The sequence below is a fragment of the Nicotiana tabacum genome, chromosome 23 (assembly GCF_000715075.1).
Source record: "Nicotiana tabacum cultivar K326 chromosome 23, ASM71507v2, whole genome shotgun sequence".
In the NCBI taxonomy this organism is placed as follows: Eukaryota; Viridiplantae; Streptophyta; class Magnoliopsida; order Solanales; family Solanaceae; genus Nicotiana; species Nicotiana tabacum.
Genome location: NC_134102.1, coordinates 67,389,922 through 67,410,517, shown reverse-complemented (window position 1 = coordinate 67,410,517; position 20,596 = coordinate 67,389,922). Strand labels below are relative to the sequence as shown.

The 20,596-nt window shown below is 41.0% G+C and overlaps 1 protein-coding gene across 1 annotated transcript; it reads left to right on the top strand.

Annotated features, from left to right (window-relative positions):
- Positions 1 to 15,024: 15,024 nt before the first annotated feature.
- Positions 15,025 to 19,428, top strand: LOC107825298 (UV-B-induced protein At3g17800, chloroplastic). The gene is made up of 3 exons (XM_016652137.2): positions 15,025 to 15,253; positions 18,027 to 18,307; positions 18,435 to 19,428. The coding sequence occupies exons 1-3, from the start codon at positions 15,128 to 15,130 to the stop codon at positions 19,243 to 19,245; spliced, it is 1,218 nt and encodes a 405-aa protein (XP_016507623.1). The 5' UTR covers positions 15,025 to 15,127; the 3' UTR covers positions 19,246 to 19,428.
- Positions 19,429 to 20,596: the final 1,168 nt, after the last annotated feature.

Below are 20,596 nucleotides of genomic sequence, written 5' to 3'. Positions count from 1 at the left end.
ATGCATGCTTGACTTCGGACTGAGGCCTCATCTTCTGTTTAACCGGGTGGAACTTCGGATCCAAGCTCAGCTTGTGAGTAGTTATTTCTGGTAGGACCCCTGTCATATCAAGAAGGGACCAAGCGAAAAAATCCGTGTTAGCTATAGGAAATCAATGAGTTTTTCCTGAGTTTGAGAGTTAACCCCGTGCCCAGGTATACCTTCCGATCGGTCAAGAATTCGATCAGTATGACTTGCTCTAGCTCCTCGACCGTTGACATGGTGGCATCGGAATCGTCAGGGGCGATGAATAACCTGGGAACTCCGTAATCATCATCCTTGCCTATTGTTTGCTACTCCAGTTCGGTCGGGGCCGATGTCGGTGATTGCTATTTAGTTTCTTCCTTCCTAACCGACTCTGGGTTCTTTGATGTCAAGAGTGCGGACATCGGGATTACCTCATCGACCGCAAATATTTCTTTTGTGCCCGGCTATTCTCTGTAAACTATTTTGATCCCTCCCGGTGTGGGGAACTTCAATCCATGGTGTAGTGTCGAGGGTATTGCCCTTATGTTGTGAATCCATGGTATTCCGGATAAAGCATTGTACCGATATCGCCCTTGATGACGTAGAACTTCATTTCCTGAATGGTTCCGACGGTGTTCACTGGTAGGGTTATCTCCCCTTTAGTTGTTTCGCATCCCATGTTGAATTCGTTTAAGACCCGGACTGCAGGCACTATTTGGTCTTATAGACCCAGCTGTTGTACGACCCTCGATCTGATGATATTGGCCGAGCTACCTGGATCAATCAACACACGCTTAACTCGAGATTTATTTATGAGTATAGAAATTACCAGGGCATCGTTATGCGGTTGCACGATGCCTTCAGCATCTTTATTGTTGAAAGAGATGGTCCCCTCCAGCATGTAATCTCAGGTTCGCTTTTCCCTTGTAATGGACACCTTAGTGCACTTTAGCATTGGCCCCTAGGGGACGTCGACTTCACCGATGATCATATTGATGATGTGCTGAGGTTCCTCTTGCTCGGTCTACTTATTGGAGTCCCTATTCCTAAAGTGATTTTTGGCTCGATCACTCAAAAATTCCTGGAGATGTCCGTTATTGAACAACCGGGCCACTTCTTCTCTTAGCTGTTGGCAATCATTGGTCCTGTGGCTGTGAGTGTTATGATACTTGCACATCAGGTTGGGGTCTCTTTGGATAGGGCCGGACTGCAATGTCCGAGGCCACTTGGTATCTTTGATGCGTCTGATGGCTGATGCGATGCCGATAGCATCGACACTGAAGTTGTATTCCGATAACCTCGGGGCCTCCCTGGCTTCGATTGTCCTGTCAAAACCATTTTTGCTCATGAGTCCCCGGCTATTATGTAATAACCCGGCCGGTCGTTTTGAGAGTTGTAGCCTCGTTCTCCCATTTACTGCTCATTTTGTACTTTATAACTGTTATGTGACTTGCTGGGGTGGTCGGTTCGGGTCCGGTGAGATTTCGGAATAAAATGAGACACTTAGTCTCGAGGTTAGAAGTGTAAGATGAAATGATTGACCGGATGTTAATCTTTGAGTAAATGACTCCAGAATGGTATTTTGATGATTTTGTTAGCTCCGTTAGGTAATTTTGGACTTAGGAGCGTGTCCTGATTGTGATATAGAGGTTTGTAGTGGAATTAGGCTTGAAATGGTAAAAGTTAAATTTTTGGAAATGTTTGACCGGGAGTGGACTTTTTGATATCGGGGTCAGATTCTGATTCCGAAAGTTGGAGTACGTCTGTGGTGTCATTTGTGACTTGTGTGCAAAATTTAAGGTCAATCGGACAGGATTTGATAGGTTTTGGCATCATTTGTAGAAATTTGGAGTTTAAAGTTCATTAGGCTTGTATCTATGTGCGATTCATATTTTTGATGTTGTTCGAGGAAATTTGACGGCTCGACTAAGTTCGTATAATGTTTTGGGACTTGATGGTATGTTTGATTGAGGTCTCGGGGGCCTCAGGTTGATTTCGGATCGTTAGCGAATCGAAAATGGGACTTAGTACATTGCTGAAGCTAAAGCTCTTCTGGTGTGATCGCCCCTGCGAGGGATTGGCTGCAAGTGTGATGTCGCAGATGCAGCTGGTTTTACGCAGAAGTGGATCTGGGCTGTCCTAGGCAGGGCGCATGTGCGAGGGGTTAACCGCATCTGCGAGCCCGCAGGTGCGAACGAGGCTCCGTAGATGCGGAGTTAAGGAAGCGGCTCCGCAGGTGCAGAACATGGAGCGCAGATGCAGGACTGGGGGATTGAATTGTCTTCCGTAGAAGCATAGAATTTACCGTAGAAGCGGTTCCGCAGGTGCGGATATATGGCCGCAGGTGCAAAAAGCCTGGGCAGATTATTAAAACAAGGGTTCGCGACTTTGGCTTCATTTCAAACATTTCAAGCACGGCTTAGGCGAATTTTGAGAGGGTTTTCGAGGAGATTCTTGAGTTAAGTCCCTTGTGCTTATTTTAGATCAATAATATTGTTTCCCATTGATTTTCCCACCTAGTTGGTGTGTGTTTAAAGTGTAATTTGGGAGTTTAAGGCTAGGGATTTGGAGAGTTCGATTTGGGAATTTGGGTGACGATTTGGTATCGGATTTTGATAAATTTGGTATGGTTAGACTTGTGATTGAGTGGGATTTCGGGTTTTTGTGACTTTTATCAAATTTTGAGATGTGGGCCCACGGGCCGTCTTTTGAGCCGATTTTTTTATTTTGATTAATAGCTTAGCATTTTCTTATGGAGTTGACCCTTTTAGCCCGTGTTGATTTATGGCATTGTTTATATTCAAGGCATTCAGAGACCGTTTCGCGAGGCAATGGTGTGTTGGAGTAGAGATTTGCTCGGATTGAGGTAACTAACAATTCTATATTTGGTTCTGAGGGTATGAAACCCTGTATTACGTATCATGTATTTAGTTTTGAGGTGACGCGCATGCTAGGTGACGGGCATGTGGGCGTGCACTGTGAAAATTGTGACTTGGTCAAATTCCATGAAACTATATAGTTAAATAATTTGTTGTTATCTGTACATTCTCCATGTATTAGAGAAATTGAACCACAAATCATGTTTAGACTACATGTTGGCATTGTAGGGACCCACAGGGATCGTGTACATGTTGAATTATCTCTAAACTGTTGTTTTGTACTTAGTCACAGTTTATTTGTATATTACATCTCAGTCTCTATTGTTCATCTTTTATGCATCATATCATTGTTGTCTGGGCTGCTTATTATGATTCCTAAGAGCCCGAGAAACTGGAGAGGTTGATAACTGAGTGAGACCGAGTGTCTGAATATGAGATATTATACTATAGCACGTGAGTTGTCCGTGCAGCACGTGAGTTGTCCGTGCAGATCCTGATATTATATTATAGCACGTGAGTTGTCCGTGCATCACGTGAGTTGTTCGTGCGGATCCTGATATTATATTATAGCACGTGAGTTGTCCGTGCAGTACGTGAGTTGTCCGTGCGGATTATAGCGCTTGGGCTGAAAGAGCCCCTCCGGAGTCTGCATACACCCCTAGTGAGCGTAGGTACCTACTGAGTACGAGTCTCGGGTGCTGAGTAAATAGGAGGACTGAGTGACTGAGGCCTTGAGAGGATGCATTTGATTTCATATTTGTTGCATTTAGCTTCCACGTATCACTGTCTTGAAAATTTCTGGAAGATATTACACTCTATTTCAGTTGAACTTCACATGAAAATTACTTTTTTGGCCTTAATTTTCGAACTTGAAAGCATGCCTACCTTCCTATGTTAAAATAACTGTAATTGAACTGTAATTGTAAAGCGCGTCACTACTTTCAGTTCTTTATTTAGTCTCTTTACTTACTGAGTTGGTTGTACTCACGCTACACCATGTACCTTGTGTGCAGACCCAGGTGCATCCGGTCACGGCGGTTGTTGAGTTGTGGAGTTAGGATTCTCGAAGACTATCGAGGTAGCTGCTTGGCATTTCGCATACCTTGGTTCTCCTTCCCTATGTATTCACTTATTTTATTTAGTTTCAGATTATCACAGACAGTATTTTCCAGACTTGTGAGGTATAGATGCTCATGTAGTTAGTGACACCCCGATGTTGGGAATTTCCGCGTTGTATTTTGTATTTTCTATCCTGTTTACGAGAAGTTGTTATCATTTAAACTGCTTTAAATCCGTTTTCTGTTAAGGGTTGGAGTTATTTCATAAATGTCGGCTTGCCTAGTACCACGATTCGCGCCATCACGATAGGTTAGGATTTTGGGTCGTGACAAGTTGGTATCAGAGCCTATGTTACATAGGTCTTACGAGTCATAAGCAGTTTTAGTAAAGTCTTGCGGATCGGTATGGAGACGTCTGTACTTATCTTTGAGAGGCTGCCGAACCCTTTGGAAATTTCACATTCTTGTATTCTTTTCGTGCGAATTTATTGTTTCTGGTAACTAAACTTCTGTATTTTATTCTCTCACAGATGGTGAGGACACGTGCTACTGGATAGGATAGACAACCCCCAATACCACCAGCTAGGGCCACGAGAGGCCGAGGTCGTGGTAGGGTCTGTGGTAGGGGCGGAGGTGCAACTCGTACAACAGCTAAAGCAGCACCTGCAGATCCACCAGTTACTCCAGCTTAGGAGTAGGTTCCAGATGTAGTTGAGCCAGTGGGGCCAGCCCAGGCACCAGCTATGCCCATTGTGATTCTAGGCCTTCAGGAGGCAGTGGACCAGATATTGACGGTTTGTACAGGCCTTGCTCAGGTGGTATCGGCTCAGGCCGCACCAGCCACTTCTCAGGCGGGGAGAGGTACTCATACCCCCGCTGCCCGTACTCCAGAGCAAGCTATGCAGGGACTTCAGACACCGGAGGTACTACTCGCCCAGCCGGTTATAGCTGCTCAGGCCCCGGTGGTCCTAGTTATAGCTGATGATGAGCAAAGGAGACTTGAGAGATTTGGGAAGCTTCGGCCTCCATCATTTAGCGGTGCGGAGTCGGAGAATGCCCATGGCTTCTTGGACAAGTGCCAGCAGATGCTTCGTACAACAAGTATTCTGGAGACCAATGGAGTCTCATTCACTACTTTTCAGTTTTCTGGGACTGCCTTCAGATGGTGGGAGGCTTATGAGGGGCGCAGGTCGGTCGGTGCAGAACTACTTATATGGAAGGAGTTCTCCGTTCTCTTCTTGGAGAAGTTCGTGTTGCAGTTTCGTAGGGAGGAGTTGTGCATGCAGTTTGAGCAGCTTCGGCAGGATGGCATGTCTGTGACCCAGTACGAGATGAGGTTTTATGAGTTAGCTCGTCATGCAGCTTGGTTGGTTCCCACTGATAGGGAGAGGATCATGAGATTCATTGATGGCCTCACGTATCAGCTGCGGTTGCTTATGACTAGGGAGAGGGTATCGGGTGCTACTTTTGACGAGGTAGTTGACATTGCTTGGTAGATAGAGATGGTCTATAGCCAGGAGCGTGGTGAGAGGGAGTCCAGGAGGCCTCAATGTTTGATCGATTTTCGTGGTGTACCATCTGGGGGCAGTCCTACCATAGCAGGGGTCGTCCTTATAGGCCCGCTCAGACGACTCATCCAACTCATCAAAGCGCATCAGCTAGCCACGGTTCTTACAGTGCTCATTCAGGCCAGTCTTCATTCAGTGCACTACCAGCGTAGAGTTCTCACCATGCCTCATCTGCTCAGGCTTCTACAGGTAGTTCTTCGAGTTATCCGAAGAAGAAGTCCCATCACATGAAGGGTTGTTTCGAGTGCGGAGACTTTGGTCATATCAAGAGAGATTACCCTAGGTTGTTAAGTGGGGATCTACACCAGATTTCTCGGCCGATGGCACTAGCACCAGCAGTTACGCCACCCACTCAGCCAGCTCGAGGTGGGGCCCAGGCAGCTATAGATTTCCCTAGAGGGGGAGGCCGAGCAGGGGGCGGTCAGGCCCGATTTTATGCTATCCCTGCCAGACCAGATGTTATTGCCTCTGATGCAGTGATCACAGGTATTGTCTCAGTATTCCACATGGATGCCTCTGCATTATTTGACCCTGGTTCCACTTATTCATATGTATCATTATATTTTTCTCATTATCTGGATATTCCCCGTAAGTCCTTAGTTTCATATGTTCGTGTATCTATGCCAATGGGCGATACTATTATTGTAGACCATGTATATCGGTCGTGTGTAGTGACTATTGGGGGATTAGAGACTAGAGCTGATCTCCAATTGCTTAGTATGGTGGACTTCGATGTGATCTTGGATATGGATTGGTTGTCTTTGTGTCATGCTATTCTGGATTGTCACGCTAAGGCCGTGACATTGGCAGTGCCGAGGTTGCCAAGGATCGAGTGGAGAGGCCGAGGTTGCCAAGGATCGAGTGGAGAGGTTCTCTAGACTATGTTCCTAGCAGAGCGATTTCATATTTGAAGGCCCAGCGGATGGTTAGGAAGGGTTGTTTATCTTATTTGGCCTTTGTGAGAGATGTTAGAGCTGATATCCCTGCTATTGATTGTGTCCCGGTGGTGCGAGATTTTCGGATGTGTTTCCTGCAGATCTGTCGGGCATGCCGCCCGACAGGGATATTGATTTTGGTATTGACTTGGCACCGGGCACTTAGCCCATTTCTATTCCACCGTATCGTATGGCACCGGTTGAGTTGAAGGAATTGAAGGAGCAACTTTTAGAACTCTTTGATAAGGGGTTTATTAGGCCTAGTGTGTCGCCTTGGGGTGCTCCTGTCTTGTTTGTAAAGAAAAAGGATGGTTCTATGCGAATGTGTATTGATTATCGCCAATTGAACAAGGTTACAGTGAAGAACGGGTATCCATTTCCATGTATTGATGGCCTATTTGATCAGCTTCAGGGTTCCAGGGTGTTCTCTAAGATCGACTTGTGTTCAGGCTATCATCAGTTGAAGATTCTGGAGCCAGATATCCCTAAGACTGCTTTCAGGTCTTTGTATGGTCGTTACGAGTTCCTTGTGATGTCTTTTGGCTGACCAACGCCCCAGCAGCATTCATGCACTTGATGAACAATGTATTTCAGCCCTATCTTGACTCCTTTTTCATTGTGTTTATTAACGACATCCTGGTGTACTCCTAGAGCTGAGAGGATCAGGAGCAGCACCTGAGGACTGTGCTCCAGACCTTGAGAGAAGAGAAGTTATATGCAAAATTTTTGAAGTGTGATTTCTGGCTAGATTCACTGGCATTTTTGGGCCATGTGGTATCGAGTGAGAGGATCAAGGTAGATCCGAAGAAGATTGAAGCAGTGAAGAGTTGGCCCAGACCATCCTCAGCTATGGAGATCCTGAGTTTTCTTGGCTTGGCAGGGTATTACCGTTAATTTGTAGAGGGTTTCTTGTCTGTTGCAGCACCTATGACCAGATTGACCCAGAAGGGTGCTCCGTTCAGGTGGACCGAGGATTATGAGGAGAGATTTCAAAAGCTCAAGAATGCTTTGACTACATCCCTAGTGTTGGTATTGCCTACTGGTTCGGGGTCCTATACGGTATATTATGATGCGTCACGCATTGGTCTCGGTGCGGTGTTAATGCAGGACGGTAGGGTGATTGCCTACACATCTAGACAACTGAAGGTGCATGAGAAGAACTATCATGTCCACGACCTCGAGTTAGCAACTATTGTTCATGCCTTGAAGATCTGGCGGCACTATTTGTATGGTGTCCCTTGTGAGGTTTTCACCTATCACCGGAGTCTACAACATCTGTTTAAACAGAAGGATCTTAACTTGCGGCAGCGGAGATGGTTGGAGCTGCTTAAGGATTATTACATCACCTTCCTCTATCATGCTGGAAAGGCCAATGTGGTGGCCGATACCTTGAGTCACAAGGCAGAAAGTTTAGGGAGTTTATCATATCTACGAGTAGCAGAGAGGCCTTTAGCCTTGGATGTTCAGGCCTTGGCCAACCAGCTTGTCAGATTGGATGTTTCCGAGCCGAGCAGAGTTTTCGCTTATGTGGTTTCTCGGACTTCTTTATATGATCACATCAGAGAGCGCCAGTATGATGACCCTCATTTGCTTGTCCTTAAGGACACGTCAGCACGTTGATGCTAGAGATGTTACTATTGGGGATGATGGGGTATTGAGGATGCAAGGTCGGATTTGTGTGCCTAATATGGATGGGCTACATGAGTTGATTCTTGAGGAGGCCAACAGTTCACGGTATTCCATTCATCCGGGTGCCGCGAAGATGTACCAGAACTTGAGGCAGCATTATTGGTGGAGAAGAATGAAGAAGGATATAGTGGGTTTTGTAGCTTGGTGCCTCAACTGTCTGCAAGTAAAGTATGTGCATCAGAGATCGGGTGAGTTCCTTCAGAAGTTAGAGATTCCAGAGTAAAAATGGGAGCGGATCACCATGGATTTTGTAGTTGGGCTCTCACGGACTTCGAGGAAGTTCGATGCTATTTGGGTGATTGTGGGTCGGCTGACCAAGTCCGCGCACTTCATTCTAGATATGACTATTTATTCTTCGGAGTGGTTGGCTGAGATTTACATCCGAGAGATTGTTCGCCTCCATGGCGTGCCAGTGTCCATCATTTCAGATCGGGGCACGCAGTTCACACCACAGTTTTGGAGAACCGTGCAGCGAGAGTTGGGTACCCAGGTTGAGTTGAGCACATCATTTCACCCTCAGACAGATGGACAGTTTGAGCGCACTATTTAGATATTGGAGGATATGCTACACATTTATGTCATTGATTTTGGGGTTTCTTGGGATCAGTTTCTTCCACTCGCGGAGTTTGCCTATAACAACAGCTACCAGTCAAACATTTAGATGGCTCCGTATGAGGCCTTGTAAGGTCCGTGATGTTGCTTACATGGTTGGGGAGAAGGTACTATTCAAGGTTTCACCCATAAAGGGTGTTATGAGGTTCGGGAAGAAGGGCAAGTTGAGCCCTCGGTATATTGGGCTATTTGAGGTACTTCAGAGGGATTGGGGAGGTGGCATTACAAGCTTGCCTTGCCACCTAGTTTGTCGAGTGTGCATCCAGTATTTCATATTTTTATGCTCCGGAAGTATATCGTCGATCCGTCTCGTGTTTTGGATTTCAACACAGTTTAGTTGGATGGTGATCTGACTTATGATGTGGAGCCGGTGGCCATTTTGGATTGGCAGGTTCGAAAGTTGAGGTCAAAGGTCATAGCTTCAGTAAAGGTGCAGTGGAGAGGTCAGCCAGTCGAGGAGGCTACTTGGGTGACCGAGCGGGAGATACGGAGAAGATATCCACACCTATTTGAGACTGTAGGTATGTTTCTAGACTCGTTCGAGGACGAACGTTTGTTTAAGACGGGGAGGATGTAACGACCAGGTCGGTCGTTTTGAGAGTTGTAGCCTCGTTCCCCTATTTACTGCTCATTTTGTACTTTATAATTGTTATGTGACTTGCCGGGATGGTCGGTTCGGGTCCAGTGAGATTTCGAAATAAAATAAGAAACTTAGTCTCGAGGTTGAAAGCTTAAGATGAAATGATTGACCAGATGTTGATCTTTGAGTAAATGATTCCAGAATAGATTTTTTATTGTTCTGTTAGCTACGTTAGGTGATTTTGGATTTAGGAGCGTGTCCGGATTGTGATTTAGAGGTTCGTAGTGGAATTTAGGCTTGAAATGACAAAAGTTAAATTTTTGGAAATATTTGACCGGGAGTGGACTTTTTGATATCGGGGTCGGATTCCGATTCCAGAAGTTAGAGTAGTCCGTGGTATCATTTGTGACTTGTGTGCAAAATTTGGGGTCAATCGGACGTGATTTGATAGGTTTCGGCATCGTTTATAAAAATTGGGAGTTTAAAGTTCATTAGGCTTGAATCTATGTCCGATTCGTATTTTTGATGTTGTTGAAGGTGATTTGAGGGCTCGACTAAGTTCGTATGATGTTTTGGGACTTGATGGTATATTTGGTTGAGGTCCCGGGGGCCTCGGGTTGATTTCGGATGGTTAACGTATCGAAAATGGGACTTAGTGCATTGCTGAAGCTGGAGATCTTCTGGTGTGATCGCACCTACGAGAGATTGGCCGCAGGTGCGATGCCGCAGATATGGTTGGTTTTACACAGAAGCGGAGCTGGGCTGGCCTGGGCAGGGAGCAGGTGCGAGGGTTTAACCGCATCTGCGAGCCAACAGGTGCGAGCGAGGCTCCGTAAATGTGGAGTTGAGGGAGGCCTGTTTCCGCAAAAGCGGCTCCACAGGTGCGGAACATGGAGCGCAGATGCGGGCCTAGGGGACTTAATTAGCTTCGGCAGAAGCATAGAATTTACCGGAGAAGTGGTTCCGCAGGTGCGTATATATGGCCACAGGTGCGAAAAGCCTGGACAGATTATTAAAACAAGGGTTCGCGATTTTGGCTTCATTTCAAACATTTCAAGCACAGTTTAGGCAATTTTTGAGAGGGTTTTCGAGGGTATTCTTGAGGTAAGTCCCTTGTACTTATTTTTGATCAATAATATTGCTTCCACATTGATTTTTCCACCTAGTTGGTGTGTGTTTAACGTGTAAATTGGGAGTTTGAGGCTAGGGATTTAGAGAATTCGATTTGGGGATTTGGGTGATGATTTGGTGTCGGATTTTGATAAATTTGGTATGGTTAGACTCGTGGTTGAGTGGGCTTTCGGGTTTTGTGACTTTTATCTAATTTTGAGACGTGGGCCCGGGGGCGACTTTTGAGCCGATTTTTGATTTTGATTAATAGCTTAGCATTTTCTTATGGAGTTGACTCCTTTAGCCCGTATTGATTTTATCACATTGTTTATGGCTAGATTCGAGGCATTCGAAAGCCGTTTCGCGAGGTAAGGGTGTGTTGGAGTAGAGATTTGCTCGGACTGAGGTAAGTTACAGTTCTAAATTTGGTTCTGATGGTACGAAACCTCCTATTACGTGTCATGTATTTGGTTTTGAGGTGACGCGTATGCTAGGTGACGGGCGTGTGGGCGTGCACCATGGAAATTATGACTTGATCAAATTCCATGGAACTGTGTAGTTAAATAATCTGTTGTTATCTGTACATTCTCCATGTATTAGAGAAATTAAACCACAAATCATGTTTAGACTACGTAATGGCATTGTAGGGACCCACTGGGGTCGTGTACATGTTGAATTATCTACTAAATTATTGTTTTGTACTTAGTCACAATTTATTTGTATATTACATCTCAGTCTTTATTGTTCATTTTTGATGCATTATATCATTGTTGTCTGGGCTGATAATTATGATTCCTGAGAGCCCGAGAGACTGAAGAGGTTGATGACTGAGTGAGGCCGAGGGACTGAATGTGAGATATTAAACTATAATATGTGAGTTGTCCGTGCAACACGCGAGTTGTCTGTGCGGATTCAGATATTATACTATAGCACATGAGTTGTCCGTGCAACACGCGAGTTGTTCGTGCGGATCCAGATATTATATTATAGCAAGTGAGTTGTCCGTGCAGCACTTGAGTTGTCCGTGCGGATTATAGCGCTTGGGTTGAAGTAACCCCTCCGGAGTCTGTACACACACTCAGTGAGCGCAGGTACCTACTGAGTATGAGTGCTGAGTGAATGGGAGGGCTGAGCGATTGTGTCCCTGAGAGGAGGTATTTGATTTCATATTTTGTTACACTTAGCTGCCATGTATCACTGTCTTGAAAATTTCTTAAAGATATTACACTCTGTTTCAGTTGAACTTGACATGAAAATTACTGTTTTGGTCTTAATTGTCGAACTTGAAAGCATGCCTACCTTCCTATGTTAAAATTACTGTAATTGAACTATAACTGTAAAGCTCGTCACTACTTTCAGTTCTTTATTTAGTGTTGTTACTTACTGAGTTGGTTGTACTCATGCTATACCATACACCTTGTGTGCAGACCCAGGTGCATCCGGTCACGGCGGTTGCTGAGTTGTGGAGTTCGGATTCTCGGAGACTATCGTAGTAGTTGCTTGGTATTTCGCAGACCTTGGTTCTATTTTCCTATCTTTCCACTTATTGTATTTAGTTTCAGATTATCATAGATAGTATTTTCCGGACTTGTGAGGTATAGATGCTCATGTACTCAGTGACACCCCGATGTTGGAAATTTTTGCATTGTATTTTTTGATTTTCTATCATATTTACGAGAAGTTGTTATCATTTAAACTGCTTTAAATCCGTTTTCTGTTAAGGGTTGGTATTATTTCATAAATGTCGGCTTGCCTAGTACCACGATAGGTTCCATCACGATAGGTTAGACTTTTTGGGTCCTGACATATTATGACCTCGATCGCTTCTTTTTTCATTCCTCGACGGGTTACGCCAGATCTACTGCCCCTTCCATCTCCGCTATACGGTTGATACCGATCTCTGCTTGGTCTTGGTTCATGATCGACGACTATTTTAGACCTGTCATTAGTTCTGATGGGATACACGGACCCAGAGTGGGCCCCGAGCTGATCATCCACGACTCTGATTTTTGATTGGTACCTGTTATAGACGTCAGCTCAAGTTACCGCCGAGTACTCTATCAAATTTTGTTTCAGCTGCTGTGAAGCCAAGGAGCTTTGGGGGTTGAGTCCTTGAGTGAATGCTTGAACAACCCAATCATCTGCAACCGGGGGCAGATCCATCCTTTCCAATTTAAACCACGATACGAATTCCCTGAGTATTTCATTATCTTTTTGTTTCACTTTAAAGAGGTCCGATTTTCTAGTCTCATTTACCCAACAATATTCTTGAAGAAACCTCGAAAAATCGCCTCACACCGTGCTCTCAAAGTCCCAAAATCGAAATGGGAATCAAACCCTCAAAATCCCATTTTTCTACCTAGTTCTTCCGCATCTGCGGACCCACTGTCGTACCAGCGATGCCGCACCTGCAGACTTTCCCTCGTTTGATGTCTCGTCTGGAGCACATAGAGAAATAGCATGTAACAAGTTGGATAAGGAAAGAAGGATGTAGCAAGGATCGATTTCCACTGAAAAACTAGAGCGAAATACAGAAAAATTGAAGATGAAGGAAAAGCAAAGGAAATGAGATGAGCGAAGTCTTCAAAAGTGGAGAAAATGGGAGAAGTCTGATGTTTTAGGATTGTTTTATGGGGGTAATTTTGTATAAGGAACAAGTAAGTAATTTCGTTGGTCAAACTAAAATAGCTTTTAAGACAAAAACGGAGAAGTTAAAGCCAGCCAACTTGTGCCTTTTGGCTCTTTTTAAGCACTTTTTAACTTTTTAAACAGCTTTTTCTTTTGCCAAATACTCCAAAAAATTAAAAATACTTAAAAGCTGATTTTTAAGCCAACCAAATGGCTCTTATTAGCTTCCCACTTGACTTGACGTCCTTACCATTACTCTCCGTTTATTAAATGAAAATAATAGAAATTAATCGAAAAGTACATTAATTCAAGTAACAAGCTAATAAAAAATTATATTAGTAATGTAATAATACTAAATAGTGAAGAATATAATAAAAAATATAAAATAAAAAAGTTATTCGATGGCCATATAATTCGCTTCAATTAATATCATAAAGATTTTATTATTAGGTACATTCTATTGAAAAATAAGATGCCAATAAAAATGTATTAAAATAATATGACCTGTTGTGCTCAAATAAGTCAAATCATAATTTGTCAAGTTTCATTAGCTCTATATAAATCACGCTAATGCTAATACTAATTTAATTTAATATAAAAAAAGAAGAAAATAGCATACTAGATTAGATACTTTGAAAAGGTCCAAATATGCCCTTATACTATACGAAATTGAGCACATTTGCCCTTCGTTAATACTTTAGCTCAAATATGCCCTTACCGTCACATAGTTGGTCCATATATGCCCTTAGAGTTACACAGGTGGCCCATATATGCCCTTTTCGAAACGGAATCCACCCAAACTAATTAGCTCTTTTGTTAATTGTATTAAAGTATATTACAAACACTATTTCCTTTTTATTAGTACTTTTTTTTTCTTTACCTTTCTCTTTTCTTTCTTTTTTTTTTCTTTTCTTCTCTTTTTTTTTTCCTTTTTCTTTCTCTCTTATCCGATTTCCTCCATTACTGATGTCTTCTCCATTTTTATCACCAATTTCACTTGACAAAACTCATAAATTCTAATTACTAAGAAAATTCTCCCATAAAAATATTTTTATAGATCATATATTTTTTAATTTTTAATTTTTACTGAACATATATTTAGTTCTAAAAAATTTAACAAAGTAAGATTGAAATAATATTTATGTAACAAAAAATTCGAAAATGCAACAAAACCGAACAATCCAAACCGATATAATTGGTTTGGTTTGATTTTGATAAAAAAATCAAAATCAAACCAACCCGTTCCATGTACACCCCTAATCTACATAGTTAATAAAAAAATAAAAAATATCCAGCTGAAAAAAGACTAACAACTCAAATTTATAACACTACAACTTGAACTCTAGGTTTTTAATCATTAAATTATCTTTCTGGAAATAATTTAAATATTTTGGTCTTTTGAGTATTGTTAAAGGTTGAGATATTTTTATTATTTTAAATTTTAAACCATAATTTTTGGAATAATTTAATTTTATTTATTTAGAGGGCCAGTGAAATTGGAACTTGATTATCTTATGGGAGAATTTTCTTAGTAATTGGAATTCATGAGTTTTGTCAAGTGAAATTAGTGATGAAAATGGAGAAGACATTAGTAATGGGGAAATGGATAAGGGAGAAAGAAAAATAAAAATAAAAAAAGAAAAGAAAAAAGAAGAAAGAAAAGAGAAAGATAAGAAAAAAAATACTAATAAAAAATAAATAGTGTTTGTAATACACTTTAATACAATTAAAAAAAGAACTAATTAGTATGAGTGAATTTCGTTTCAAAAAGAGTATATATATGTCAACTGTGTAACTTTAAGGTCATATATGGATCAATTATGTGACGGTAAACATATATTTGAGCTGAAGTATTAACGAAAGATAAATGTGTTAATTTAACATAGAATAACGACATATTTGGACTTTGCCCTTGAATGCCACGTAACAAACTGTAGTATTTTCCTCCGTACGCAACCAAGTGGCTCCAAAATATATCAGCAAAATCGCTGTTCTACCGTTGGCTTAGCAACAGCAGCAGCCAACCAGAAGATTCCCCCTCACCTCCGCCACTGAATAGTCGATGCAAATGACCGGAATATTCGCCGACGTGTCCGTTGTTCTCCCGTCCAATGCCGGCGGCGGTTTGAAACAGTTCCACGCATTCTCCGAGCCCACCAAATCCTTCCTCTCTCATTCTTTCTCCAAAGTAAGAAATATATTTGGTTTCAGTACAGTCGTCTCATGGTATTCTGTAGAAACTAGATAAATTAGTATCTTAATTTGACTCAGTAAATACTTACGTGTAAACTCGTTGTTAATTATGTGAAGATAAAGGTCACAATTGGCAGTAGCCGCTTTTTTTGGTTGAAGAGTTAACACAAAAAAAAAGAGCTTAGTGGTGATTAGCATATGTAGACGTTCCTATTTATTACTATTATTACTACTATTTATTATTATTATTATTATTATTATTATTATTATTATTATTATTATTATTATTATTATTATTATTATTATTATTATTATTTTAATTAGGAATTGAACATGATTATTATGCGGAGGAAACAACAGAGATGAAAATATAAAAATAATCAGATGAAATTAAGTAGTGGGGAATTGTATAATGATTCAGTATTGAGAAGTACACGAATTGGGAAAAGTGGTATCGAGGGCTGGTTTTTGCATAGTTTTTTTTTGTGTTATTATGAAAAGTATTTAAAAATTTGCTCTCCTGTATAGCATAGGAATGTTCCAAAATTAGTGCCTATGTCCATTTCGATTCACATAATTATAGGAAAGGTGAAGTAGAAGTTCAGTGTGCACTACTTCTAAAGGATTAATACCTGATTAGATAGAAAAACTCTGTGACGAGCATAATGCAGATTGAAAGGTACTCAGATGCCAAAGTTAATATGATATATTTTGGCTTGAAAACCAAATTCATTGATTGTCGATTTGAGAAAGAATATTGGCGTACCCTTCGGTTTTTGCAAGAAAATGCCGGATTATAGTTGTTGAGGAAATAAGTTGGGAGGTAGTCTAAATACCATGAACACTGGAAACTGTATCATGAAAAAGGCTTTTGAGAGCACTAGGGCATTGCATGTCTCTTTTTTCCAATGATCCATATGCTTGTTATGAATTTCTAAAAGTTTAACATGAAAATAGGATGCATATCACTAATTGAAATGTGCATGTTCAATTCCTTTTTTGGGGTATAACTGTATAAGTAAGTAAATTTTGTCACCAAAATAGCACTAAGAAAGTGTTAGAATTTATACAAAATAAGGACTTAAGTTCCCATCTATGATACAAGGAGTCTACAAATGACTGTTGTAATGATTTACATCCTTCATTTTACACCAAAATGATAGAGAATGTAGACAAGTAGCTTTACGTAATGTAGTGCAGTTGTTTTCCCTTCAAAACATCTGGATTTTCTCTCTTTCCATATTGTCCATTTGGTGCATAGAAGTATAGTGTTCTGTAAATCCTTAAGCTGCTTTGTCATTGGCCGCCACGTCCTTCACATTGTTTGACACTGCCCATCGTACTCCTAAAAGGCTTTTGAACATGCTCCATATAAATGAAGAAACAGTTTCTCTGGATCTTCTTTTGCCCTGGAATACAGAGAGCATGTACTGCATATAATCAAATCAAATTGATTTTGTAGCTACCAAGATTCCCAGAAAAAGAAGAAGAAGAAGTAAGGTTCACACTGCAGATGAAACTAACTTATATTCATCATCATTTTTGACTTTTGCTTATCTTGGAATTCATGGTTCCTTTATCCCTGTTAATGATGATCAATGTCCACTTTTCAAAGTTCTCGATTAAGGTTTAAGGATCTTTTTGTTCCTCTATTTTTCCTTTATATGTCTAAATATTGATCTGCTGTTTGATGCACTGACAAATTTACTCCCTCAATTTCAACTTGGCTATCTTTTTTGACTTTCAACAATTTAGTTAAAAATGTTTTAACTTACATAACTTGAGGTATAAGTGTTTACATCACATAGGCTCAACTTGGTATATTTGCATTTTGGAAACCCTTAAGGTACCTATTTCACCTACCTGATATTAAAGTTCTCAGAGCCAGTGATCAATAGTTGAATTCATTTCATGTAACTGGAAATGGAAAATAATAGAAGTAGAGTACAAAAGTGACTGAAATAGAGGTGGATGCATTAGACATATGATCGAGGAGAAACATTCATCACTAACATTTAAAGACATATCACTTCTTCTTGAAGATACATTGAGTGTGGTCTGGTAAACTTAAAATGTGTAAAGATATCTTCTCGGGACCATTTGTTTGGCTTTACATCTTCAGAAAGATTGGCTAATCAAGTGCATGAAACATGTTTTTTGTGCCGAAAACCTTTTTGATCAGATGCAAATATGTTAAATTTGGATTTTCTTCTGTAAATATCTATGGTTAAAGGAGAAGTTTGATTTGGAGTTCATAGTTTGAAGTTTATTTATGCCAGATTGTATGCTTGAGTGATGGAATTTGGAATCGTATAACCTGATTTAAGGGCTTACAGATATATTGGTTCGTTGTTTACTTACCCCTTCCTTTTTGGGTCGGGGGCTTAAAAGAAGAAAAGGTTGTTGTAGTTTAAATAGTACGCGATGATTGTACTCTCTGCGGCTTCATCTGATATATCTTTCTCAAGAAGTAAAAAAGAAACGATTCAATTTGACCATTTAGCTGATTTTAAAATTGTATGCCAATGTTTTACCTGCACAAGATAGGGTAAGGTCTGCGTACACTCTACCCTCCCCACACCCCATTTGTGGGAATTCACTGGGTTTTTTGTTGTTGTTGTTGTTGTTGTTGTTTTATGCCAATGTTCTTGACAGAGGGTCATGTAGGTGCACTAATTTCTAGCTTCCAGTTTTCACAAGATAAATTTCTTTAATACCTGTAATAATCTTACATTTATTGCCTGTAATAATCTTACTTTCTTCTGCAGAGCTCCCCTTTTTCTGTCCCGAGGCTAGGAATTGGGCCAGGAAAGGCCCAAACCAGAAACTGGATGATAAGAGCTACATCATCAGGAAGTTCAGGAGGTGATTTGGTCCCAGTTGCTCCTGTTCAGTTGGAGTCTGCTGTTGGTCAGTTTTTAGCACAGATGTTACAAACCCATCCGCATTTGCTCCCTGCAGCTATTGAACAGCAGCTGGAGAACCTTCAAAATGAACGGGATACCCAATTAAAGGAAAATCAGCCTTCGTCCAAAGATGTCCTCCATAAGTAATTTATTTGATCTTTGTTTTTTTCTTTTTAATATTTGCTTAGTGAGTCATACTTTAGTTATCGTTTCCTACAGCCAAGGCTATATATATAGATATGCCTGATAGAAATTCATTTTGAATTTCAGGAGAATAGCTGAAGTTAGAGAGAAGGAAAGGCGGAAAGTGTTAGAGGAGATTCTATACTGCTTAAGTGTACATAAATTTGTAGACAATGAAATTTCGTTGATCCCAAAAATATCTGAAACATCAGATCCTACTGGAAGTGTGGGTTTTTGGCCAAATCAAGAGCAGAAGCTAGAATCTATTCACTCCGCTGATGCATTTGAAATGATCCTAAGCCACATATCTATAGTTCTTGGTGAGCGTGAAGTGGGGCCTCTTGATAGCATTGTTCAAATTAGCAAAGTCAAACTTGGTAAGCTCTATGCTGCTTCTATTATGTATGGATATTTCCTCAAAAGGGTTGACGAACGTTATCAACTCGAGAGGAGTATGAGTAAGCCTCCTGAGAGTTTCCAGATCTCAACGAATCCTGATGAGCCAGCAGCACCAAGACAACTATGGGATCCGGAGTCATTGATAGAAATTTACCCTGAAGATGGTGACAGAGAAGGTTTAGCGGATTCTGATATTGAGGGTAAATCACAAAGGCTGAGATCTTATGTGATGTATTTGGATGCGGAGACACTACAGAGATATGCAACCTTAAGATCAAAGGAAGCAATTTCTGTGATTGAAAAGCAGACGCAAGCATTGTTTGGACAGCCTGATATTAAAGTTTCTGACGATGGTACGCTAGATGTATCTAATGATGAAGTTCTCTCTGTTACATACTCTGGTTTGACAATGCTGGTTCTGGAGGCAGTTGCTTTTGGATCATTTTTATGGGAGGCAGAAAGCTATGTTGAATCTAAATACCATATCATTAATAACTAGAGGTATTCTTTTGTTCATTAAGAGGAAACTATTAATGATCTTCTAGCTCTGCAAATTGTATACTTGTTCAAAACCACTAAGCATGCATTGTGTATCTGATAATTATCAAGCTCGTATACACATTATTTTTTGACAAGTACACTGCTATATGATACAAACTCAAAATTTGAGCTTTCAACTCCACAAGATGCTGATGTCCAGTGTGGTTTTGGCAGCCCATGAGATGCAGAAGACTGAGCGTTGTTCATGCTCGGTCGTACTCATGACCGCATTAGGTGTCAAAGGTGAACAACCACTAGTCAAGGGAAAAGTAGGGAAAATGGACTCCTAACTTTGCAAAATTGGTTTTGAGTGCTGGAGATTGGAATCGGGGTCCTAGTCCCACACCCATCGGTTGTTGGGGTATATTGCTTGAGCTACTCCTCGATGAGAGCGGGTTGTCGAGTGGGCACCGAGGGACGGATTGGAATGGTTCCTTTGGGAGGTGTCCTTCCCCTAGCATGGAACAGCCAAATTAAAAGAAAAGAGCGAGAGTTTTCGGTCCTCGTAACATAAACAAAGTTGTCCGTTAATTGTATTTAGGACTTTGAGATGCTAACTTATTTTACCTCAGTGAAACAGAAAAGTAGGCATGCTTATAGTCTTCCAAGTCTTTCTCCCAACAACAAAAGAAATCACTGCAATGGAGTGGTAGTTTCTTACCCATCTCATGCATGATTCAGATAGCTAATGATGAAACCTAACTATAAAGAGTTGCCAGGTCACTTATCTTTGTTTGAGGAAGTTACTGTAACTTTTTCACTTTTAAGGCACTTGAGTTTTCTGTATCCAGAATTGGAAGTGCCTTGCTCATTTGGTGCCAGACACCTAGAAAACCAGAAGCCAAAAGCTTTTTTAAATGATTTTGTGATGCGAGAATGAATTTAGTGCTTTCATCACTGGGCCTACATGAAAACAAAGATATCGAGAGGCGGATTCAGGATTTAAAACTTATGGGTTCAGGATTCTAGTTTTTTTAAGTTACTAGGTTCTAACTTAATAATTTGCGTATATTCAATGAATTTCCTAAAACAAATATATTAATTGGATCAAAGCTACTCGGTTCGACTGAACCCGTAGTCGAAGGGCTTGAGTATTGTATTTTAACTAGGTATAGACATACAAATACAAGCCTAATGATGACTCTACAGTTATCCTAGTTGTTTTCCTCTTTAGAGTGTCTAGAGCACATATATTTATAACTAATGTTGTGGGGAAAATTAGTGCCGTGAATGACTAACTTCAAAGTTTGAATGCATTATTGACATTTGGGTACTTCAACTCAATTTCCAGCCTCTACAGCCTATGGGTC